A 9563-nucleotide genomic window follows, 5' to 3' on the forward strand; every position below is an offset into this window, starting at 1 on the left:
TTCCCGCCTTTCCTTTCTGGCTAATGACTCAGTAACAGCGTTTTTTGGTACCTTGGCTGTCCCTGAGAGACCTACCCACGCACGGCGGCTCCCGAGCCGTATTGCCCTACGTTGAGCCAGCAGCGCAACTCCGGAATTCTAGCAAGTCAGTAGGAGTGACCGAGTAGCCTTGTGGCAGACAGCAAACTCGCCTTCTATTTCGCTCTTCCTCAACGAGAGAAGCTCATTACTGGCACTAAAACGTCTTGCATTTCTTCGTTTCCCATCTAGCTAGCATGTAACGTCAGAGTTGTCCTAGCTCAACAAGAAAGCATTGCATGGTCACTGTTCACGTACATCCGATAAATTCAGGACAACGATCAACGCATTCACGGGGGAGCGATGTACGCAATGGCGGCTTCATCAGAACTGTTCCTGACGAGCTTCTCGCGCCTTTTTCAGGCTCCAGAAAATGTGGACGGTTTTGCTTCAGTTCCGTTACGAGCCACCCACGCGAGGCCTGCCGGTCGCCCGGTCCGGTTCCGCCTTCGACTGTCCGTCCCGGTGTCCAGCGCCGCAGCGTTGTGAGACGAGCCCGCCTTCACCGCGGTTTCCTCTCACTGTTTACCGTCGGAGAGTGCCTTACCGGTGGAGACAAATGTTTGTTTGATTCTAAGTATGTCCCGCAGATTCGGTCTCTTGGATCTACAATGTTGTAAGAGGAAGTCCGTGTAATTCTTCGGTTCTGCGGATGAGTTGCGCTGACCCCGACCTAGGAGAGCAACCGGCGTTTCGGACAAAGGTGAACCGGGGGCTTTCACTGGGGTCGCCTCGAGTTTGCGCAGGAGGTGACCCCCCCCGGCTGTTTTTTCACCGGCAGCAGCATTGACGCTCACCTCTGAGGTCCGAGACGTCAGTGCGAATCCCCGGGTGGGAACTGAAGTGGAAGTTTCGATATCGTTCCACCCTGATGATGCTCAGACACGACCGTAGAGTGTGACTTCCTTGGTGAGTTTCCTTTCCGGTGGAGTGTTTATTGTCCCGGTCGCTTTCTTTTTCTTCATATCAAGGCTCGGATCCTTTTTTGCTGGAAGCGGTTGCGGGGATACATTGCGAGCTGTGGGATGTGGGAGAGTCCTCACCACATAGAAAGCATGGCACCGGGTTTTTGTAAGCATCGGTGTTCTCGGTCTGCTCCGAGAATAATTCCAGTAGTCCGATGAATCCATGTCGGTACAATTGTGCGGGCGCAGGCCTCTGGGAATCTCAAGCGTCTAGTCTACAGCAGTACTGGTTACTTAGAGGACGAGATTCTCCTGCGTGCAATGCTCACTGATGCTGTCGTTGCATTTCTCCAAGGGGGGTCTTTCTTTCCGCCGTGAGGGGGGAGAGCTAGAAGAGTCGAGGAGTGAGTGAGTCTGTTTTAGCTGTGAGCTGTGAACCTCTCTCCTAGTGCACAGCCGACCGGCAGGTCCCGTAGATCAACAAGAGACTGCCGAAAATCGCTTCGTTGCGGATCCCCGTGTTAGGCTTCCGTACGAGCCGCCCTCTCTCCGAGGGCGACTTCTTGCTGCGGTGTCGTGCGGGCCTGGAAGATCAGGGAAGATGTTTCCGGTACACGAGGTTATCGCGGACGACTTTACAGACGACTCGGCTCGGCAGTCGCTGTGCGTAGGTCTGGTAAAGGTCACGGACGTCGAGAACGTCTCGCAGTCCCCCGCTTCTGCAACGGCGGACACGCGCAGGCCACCAGTTTCGAGGATGTCCCCCGGGCGCATACTCCTCAGTTGTTGGAGAGGGGGACGTATTACGGGCCTTGCCCCCAAGCGCTTAACTTGATTTACAAAAAGGAATTATACATCTATATAAGAGTCGTATCTGCAGTCGCATGGTGTTAGGGGCAGGCTAGGATCCGCGAGCGGGCCGCTCAGCGGTCTGTGGAGATGGACCAGCGCGTGGTCGTTACGCGTCGATCCCGTAGTGTCATCCCACTAGCTATTGTATCTTTGCGTCGCCTCTTGCAGTAAACCTGTAACAGCGGCGGCCATCGTACCGTGATGTTGACTCCGTCTCGGTCAGCTTCTTCACAAAGCCAGACCGTCATCCGCCATTTCATTTGTGATGCGCGTCCGAGCTTGACGGAGACACTATGTATCCAGCAGGAGGTTCCGTTTCTTAGTACCTCTAACAACGGTGGACGAAGTCTAGTGCACTACTACGGCTGAGGCAGCTAGGTTGGCTGTTTGATAGCGGGGGTCACTCGACGTAGTCCCAGATGGTAGACAGCGTAGCCCGTAAACGAGTTCACCACGGGTGTGGATGACAAGCTGCCAGTGCCTTCTTCAGGCCGTTTTCGCAGCATCCCTTAGTCCGGCAGGAAGCTTCTTACCTCAATCGTTTCAGAAAAGGCGACTGATAACATTGCAGAGCTGACGACTTGATGCGGCGAGCCACCCAAGGGAACTCCATTCGATCGCCCGGCCTGAAGAGCCGTTGCGCGCAGTGTACAGGGCTTCAGAGCTACCGACGGCCTTCGCCCACTCACTGTTCACTGCAGTGTTCTGCACTTCGACGCAAGCATTTCTCCGCATCATCTTTCGGCCGCGGGAGTCTTTCAAATCTACAAGTTTGTATGGCGAAGTCCGTATGATTTCTGCGGGTCAGTTTTACTGTTTCCCACCCAGGAGAGCCAGCGGCGTCCCGGGAAGGAATGGTTTACCGGGAGAATTCACTTGAGCTCCAGTTTAAGCTGTCTTTTCTTTGGCGGCAGCAACGAAGACGTCTTTTTTCTTCACTCCAGAGAGTCCGGACACGCCTGTGACTTCCCGAGCGGGAACGGAATCGGAATCCTCCCGATCCCGGAGCCACCATGATGCTGAGACACGAACGGTAGAGTTCAACCTCCGTTGTGACTCTCTTACCCGGCAGGGTGGCGTATTGTTCCCTTTAGGGTTTAGGGTTTTTTTTCTGAGGGGCTGCTGCGCCCAGTCGTTTGGGGACCCCCCCATTGAAATTTCGCGGGTGTACAGTCCTCATCGTTGAGAAAGTGAGTCGCGGTTATGGTAGGCAGTGCTTGGTCTCGGTATGCTTCGGGAATAGGGTAGTAGTTCGACGAACCAATGAACCTATCAGTGTGCGACTGTGGGACCTGGGAATCTTATGTGACGTCCACACCAGTACCGCTTAACCTACAGGACTCGATTCTGCTACTTGCGATGTTCACTAGTGCTGCGGCATCTTCTGTGTTGTAAACCTCTTTGCGTTTGCACAGTTGATGAGCAGGCTCAACAGAGTGACGCGGGTTTGCGGTGCATTCGCTCCATTGCGGCTCTCGACTTAGGCTCCACTAGGAGCCGTGCTCCCGCTTCTCCCCCCCGTCGCTACGCAGGCCGCTTTCTTTGGTTGCCCTGGCGGTGTCGCGTGCCGGGAAGCGTAGGGATGTTTGGTACTCAGGATAACCGCCGCCAACTTGCCAGACGGCAGCAGCTCAGCGGCCGTTGTGTCTCTAAGTGTCTATAGATACCACAGGAGACCATGACGTTGGAGACCTCTCGCAGTCCCTCATTCTCCTTCCAACTACGGATCAACGCGGAATGCCTTCCAGAGGACGTGCGTGCGATATCATTCACGCGGACGGCAGGTTGCCGAGGCGGACACGCCCAGGCCGGTTCCAGGACATGTTGAGTGCCCGTGAGACGAGCGCGTGCTCTTCAGTTGCTGGAGAAAGGGACAGAATAGAGGCCTAGTCGTGCCGGATACTTGGAATGATTTCCAGAAAGAAGACTTGCATGCGGCGGAGTCCGTGTTCCCAGGCGCCTCCTGCAAGTCTAACTTCTGCCCGCAAAGCCGACAACTCCCTGGAATTCTTAGGGCAGGCGGCTCAGCGGCCTGTAATTGTTTTGCTGCATGGAGTGCCTGGCCCCTTCACTGTGCCACAATTTCCTCAGGCCACCCTGCTATTCTTTCTTCCAGGTGTGTAGGTGGTTTTCTCCAATTCGCCTGTTATTCTCGCTCCCAGTTGAGTGGCAGGATAAGCGGAGCTGATATCTCCTCTTTGGCATTTCTTGTCAGTAAAGAACTCTCACGAGGGCCGCCGTCTATCCGTGTTCTTGGCCTTGCTTCACTGAGTTTCTTCAGCAGCCGAAACGTGCTTCGTTCCACCTAACAGGGCTTCGTGGACCCTTACTGAGCCAAGAAGCAAGAATGGCTATGCGCTAGTCATAGTGCACATAGGGACCGGCCCGGGCATAGGCACTCTGCTATCAGTGCGGAGGGAGTGACAGCGCCTTGAGAACGACAGTGCAGGGAGCGGAAGGGCAGGCCTGCCGGCGAGATGTGGGCTGTTTCATCTCTCCGCTTGTGTTTTCTCACAACAATAGTCGTGCAGGTCGAGCTAGGTGTGTGTCAATGTGTATATGGTGCGGGGCCGTCTGGTTAGGTTCCGGGAAGATGGAAGCGGTCAACCGCCTGCGGTCTACCTCGGGCCCCCCCCGGTCCGGCGGACGCACCCGCCGAGCCGTGAAGAGAAGAGGTATTCCATCTCTCCGGTATCCGCCAATCGCAGCAGCCGCGCCCTACCCCCACCGGGTGGATCTCGATGTGTGGTCATTCCGTCTGTCCGGGGTAGCCTCAACAAAGCAGTCGCGCTTCGCTTTTTATCTGATTTCCTCAGCTCAGGCTGGGGGTATACCGTGGAAGGGCCGAGGATACTGCTACGCCTATACCAGAGTGCTTCACTTCACCCGTCAGCTACTGGGTTTCCGGTTCATTCATCCGGTTCCCTACGCCTCAGCTGGAGTTATCACTCACGGCGTTGTCCGTTTCATTCCCAGAAAAATGAAGGTAGTCTCCTGCGGACAAGCAGCTGCTCTTGCAGCAGCCTCCACGTTTTTTTTCTCCCTTTCTCTATACTCGGTCTCCTGTACAGAGAGAAACAGTGTGCCATCAGCGCGTCTCCACGAAGGAAGTCCATCTGTGGACGTCCCTGGAATCATTCACTGGAGTCGTCAAGAAAGCGCTCCGGGTGAGAAGGTTGTTGCGCGTCTTTCTTATAGTGAGGGGCGATTCTTTGACGGCGGAAATGTAGAACAGTCAGTCAAGAATAAACCGCTCAGACGTTTGAAAAAAAAAAGCAATCTACTTCAGGCTCGATTCACAGAGGGAGGTTGACCGCAGGCAGGAATGTCTTCTCCGGAGTATCGAGGAACTGGAAGAGGCTTGTTTTAGCTGTGACGGTAGCTCTGACGGTGACTTTATGGCAGTTTGAGGACTTCTTCTTGAAGTGTCTTGAGAGGGTTGAAGCAAGGGGGAAACAAGCACGTGCTCCTGGGTCAACGGCACGGTTCCTCGGTGGTTCATTTGCAGTTAAGGAGGGTGACGACGCTTGTACTGGCCTCGGCCTAGACGTTACATCCTCGTCAGGTGAAGAATATTTCCCGCTCGCAACAGTTGGGAGCGGCGATGGTAGTGACGGGGTGCTTCGGCGAGGCGATCAACCGGATGCTGAGGCTCCTGGTTCTGCAGAAAAGACTAACCTACTGTATGTTGCTCTTAGGAAGAGACGGGGTCGCGCTTTACTAGGTACGGGGATGTTTTTGCTTGGCGTTGGTTTGGTAGTGGGACTTTCACTGGGTCTGGGCAAGGCAGGCGATACTGCGACGACGGCAGGGACTCCGATTAGCAATGCCTCTCTCGCAGTCTCCCCCACTTCGCCTTCGCAAGGCGGAGGAACTCCAGTGATGACTCTTTCTTGTACCTGTGAGGTCGGTCCGACTTCTTCTTGTGATGTGAATTTCCCTGGGACCCACAGAGAGGTGAAAGTGAGGACTGATAGTCGTGCGGGCGTTTCATACCGCGTGAATTTCCCGAAAATTATAGCTGACGAACTCGGGGTCCGCGGGTCCCTATTTTGGCAAAGAGTCTGCATCATCGACAAGGCACACGAGGAATTTACAAAATCGAGAAAGGCAAACCCCCAATCGACAAAACTTCGCTTCACTTTTGAATGGACTAACCCGCTATACCCTTGAAGGAACTGGACAGTGGTCGTACGTCCCGGTTTTTTCCGTGGAGGCTGTAAAGGGGGTTGTCAGCTTGGCCTTCTAGCATATTTCATGAAACCTTACAAAACGTCTCACATTCAGGAAGGTGACAGATGTGTGTCAGTGATATTTCAGGAGCCCCGCCTTTTTCTATGACAGGTCATTTGACAGTGGGCGGGTCTCCCTTGCCGGTATAGTACAAACGTCAAACCATTACGGGGGACAAAAAAGGCCTTTTAAAGGCAGGAAGCATCTTCTTCAGTCTGCAAGCATCTCAGTCCTACGTGTGCGCTCCTGTGTAACGGTTGCAAGGAATGGGTATGTTCGTAGTGTGCTTGTGGTGGTATCCTCTTGTTCAGCGGTCAGGCCTGTGGTCTAAAAAGCCTGGGCGTCGTGAGAATCAGTGCAGCTGTGATACGGCATGAAGGAGTCTACAGTCTATGCCTTCAGGAGAGTGGGTCTGGTATGGATGACCGAACTACGTAGAAAAAGGGTAGCTCCATATATCCCTAGTGGAAAGTCCTTTTAGTCGGGCAGCTGGGGTGTATTTACACAAAAAAGTGCGCACCGTGGAAACCACAGCAACGCATCAGCCTAGCTAATGTATTGCTAGTTAAGTAAGGACCTACTGTAGGACAGTCATGTATACATTCTGGAGCCTGTCATCTCTTTGAACTGTTTAGTCTTTGTTACTTGCTTGTCTTACGCTGCCGTGTGGAAGAGTACAAGGCAGCGAAGACGAGCCAACAGAGAATGAGTGACCATGCTACATCCGCCTGCATACCTGCAGGGAGGAAAGGATGTTACTTGCGTTGCATATGACTCCTGGGCTGTGACTCTGAGTCAGAGGGCAAGGTGTATAAGAACCGTGTTTGTGAGTAGATACATGTACATGGTCTTTGCTTCCGCGCTACCATGAGCAGAATGTAAACATGTAAGGATAGGCATTGACACATTTTCCGTGAAGTACTACTCCTATCTTATAAAAAGGTCGTTTCTGAGCAACAGTTGCTGATTAGTAGTAAGTGATTAGCAGAAGAATTCACTCGACTAACTGATGGGTGGGTCCTTGTACAGCTACGGCTAACTTCCCCGATCGTCTTCATATCCCTCAAGTGCGCTTGGCTGTCCAACATGATGACGACGTAGAGTGGCCATGAGTAATAGTGTACCAACAGTCCAGGTAGCTAGCTCGCACCAGGGCGTGTGCAGGCTCAAGCTGCCGGTGGAATACCGGGGAGGGTCCCCGATATCCTACGTCCAGTCGTCAGTTAGGGTCGCAGTCATATCTCAACTGACCACGCCAAGACACATGGCATCTATGTATATGTATATTCATGCAGCATTCACTGTGTCTATACGGATGTGTTCATAACGCCAGTGGAACTCCCTCTGTCTAGTTATCTATGCCACAGTGGGCTCCGGATTCTGGGAGTAACGAATGAAAGAGGTTCATCTGTCTTTCTTTTTCTTGGGAAGGATGAAAAAAAATGAAGAAAAATTGTGCGCAGCGTAGGCGAGGAGTTCATTGTGGGAAGTGTCCGGAGGGAGTGGCGGATAGTAAGGTCGTTGGAAGGTGCTTGCGTCATGGCGTACTATTGTATATTGCATGCGTTCTGCCTTCTTGTCCCGTTTCCTTTTTAACTAGAAGTAAGAAGGAAAGAATCCAAGGCCAATCGAAATGCATTCATTTGAGAGGACATTCCAGGTTCCTGTAGGAGACAACGTCGAGTGAGCGCTGCAAATAACAGCGGCTCTGAGTTCAGACCGCACCACTTCAGACTTGTTGAAGTGATGGGGTCCGGCCTACGAGAACAGGAGATTTTGACGAGCACAAACATTGCGGAACCTTGGTACTCGACTCTGGCCTGGAGTCAGAGAACGAAAAGTGGAGAGAAGATCCATCATTTCTTATCGTAAGGAAAGCCAATGTGGTGCAAAGGAGTTACCCTTGGACGGGCCACAGTCAGGGTGGTTGAAGTGTTTTGATGGACTCGCGCCTCCAGGAAGATCTCAACTCAGTGTACGGAGCGAAACAGCCAGACAGCGCGGAAGTGCTTCGAGACGATAAACTGAGTAGAGTTCAGTGGTTTGGATCTCCTGATTGGCGGACTATGGCTTCGATGCTGATGACGCTCAGTTGAACCAGTGATACGCCGCAGAAGTCCTGGACATCGCACAGACCAAGACCCACAAAAAGACGCATGCTCATAGGGCTGGATACGAGGAGAAAAGGTACACGCCTCGGTGTACCCCTTCTATGAGTTTGTATCCGTCTCAGAACTTACACAGGCACAATGTATACATATATATATATAGGCCTTAGTTTTCATGGTGACAGCGCATGCATGGTTCCGCGTGTGTCCCTGCTCGTCATCGGGTATGCCTTATCCCGATGCCCTTGTAATGGCGATCTCCGCAGTCCTCCACAAGACGAGCTGTAAACCATCGTACATGCCCAGCTGTGCGACAGACCTGGTGTGAATGAAAGACAGAAAGATCCTAAAAGAAGTTCTCAAGCGCAACTGTACCCAGCAATAATAACGAGTGCACACGTGATGATAGATACTATCTGTCGGACCGAGGGAGCGAGACATACGTATGTTGCCTTAGATTGCTAGTAATTGAGACAGCTATGCAGATAGATTCATAGATGTACATAACACGTTTATCAACCTTCCCTGCCGTTCAGGTCTGTTTACCAGGCCTGAGCACCAGGAGTGTTCTCGTGTGCACTCGGTACCCGCCGATATTTGACACGACCTGTTCTTGTTAATTCCCGCACGCATTGAAAGCTATACAGACAAATCTGACTGCGTCACTTCACAGCCATCGGAGCTCTCGCTGTACTTATTAGTACTTCATACATAGCTCCTTTCTCTGTTCCTGCACTTTCTGACAGGGCCACGGTGGAGCCCCGTACGGGTTGTACACCTGTAGTATTGGGATCGAGGGACTCTCACCACATAGATCACACCTCTCTGTCTTTACACTGGACCTCGCTTCCAACCTTAACTAGGCGTACGCTGGACCGGATGGCTTCCTTGTGGTGTTATCTCGTGTACGGTGTAAGCAGGCCGCGTAGTGACCCTCCGCTCTCGACAGGTCCACTCGTACCGATCCTCATTCCTTCTCTTCAACCGGGATGGATCCTCTTCTCCTCTGGATGACATAGGAGAAACGGCCTTCTTTCCTTTTCTGGTGGAGGCACCCGGTGATTGCTTTAGAGGCGCAATGCCAGTCTCGAACGTATGTCTTGAGAAATGTGGGTGTTGGTTCTAGATAGTCTTCGGCCTGCGAGTGTCGGCTACGCGGGACCGGTGCCAAGGTGCGCGCGATGACGCCTCTTCCTTGTCCCTCGATGGGGGGAAAGATACTAGACAGAATCACAAATCAGTTTCTTCGCGGAGGGAGTGTCAGCACTACAGCTATAAGGGTCTGCCGAACAAAGCCGCTGCAGAGTGTCAGGGCGGTTGCCCTGACATACACATAATAGATCGTAGCACATACGAGTAGACCTATTGATAGCTAGCATAATAGTCT

General features: G+C 52.7%; 4 protein-coding genes across 4 annotated transcripts; all 4 read left to right on the forward strand.

Moving 5' to 3' along the window:
* The first annotated feature begins 269 nt into the window (after positions 1 to 269).
* On the forward strand, positions 270 to 3059 carry CSUI_004609 (uncharacterized protein). Its single transcript, XM_068064797.1, has one exon. It carries the CDS (start codon positions 318 to 320, stop codon positions 696 to 698), a length of 381 nt encoding a protein of 126 aa, XP_067923224.1. The 5' UTR covers positions 270 to 317; the 3' UTR covers positions 699 to 3059.
* Positions 3060 to 6385: 3326 nt separating this feature from the next.
* CSUI_004610 (uncharacterized protein) lies at positions 6386 to 6802 on the forward strand. The gene has a single exon (XM_068064798.1). It carries the CDS (start codon positions 6442 to 6444, stop codon positions 6547 to 6549), a length of 108 nt encoding a protein of 35 aa, XP_067923225.1. The 5' UTR covers positions 6386 to 6441; the 3' UTR covers positions 6550 to 6802.
* Positions 6803 to 7053: 251 nt separating this feature from the next.
* Positions 7054 to 7572, forward strand: CSUI_004611 (uncharacterized protein). Its single transcript, XM_068064799.1, has one exon. It carries the CDS (start codon positions 7177 to 7179, stop codon positions 7393 to 7395), a length of 219 nt encoding a protein of 72 aa, XP_067923226.1. The 5' UTR covers positions 7054 to 7176; the 3' UTR covers positions 7396 to 7572.
* Positions 7573 to 7757: 185 nt separating this feature from the next.
* On the forward strand, positions 7758 to 8368 carry CSUI_004612 (uncharacterized protein; the record flags this gene model as incomplete). The annotated part of the gene is made up of 1 exon (XM_068064800.1): positions 7758 to 8368. A coding segment is annotated over one exon (183 nt), but the record flags the coding sequence as incomplete, so codon positions are not given.
* Between the last annotated feature and the right edge of the window lie 1195 nt (positions 8369 to 9563).

Source organism: Cystoisospora suis, assembly GCF_002600585.1.
Source record: "Cystoisospora suis strain Wien I chromosome Unknown contig_2167, whole genome shotgun sequence".
In the NCBI taxonomy this organism is placed as follows: Eukaryota; Apicomplexa; class Conoidasida; order Eucoccidiorida; family Sarcocystidae; genus Cystoisospora; species Cystoisospora suis.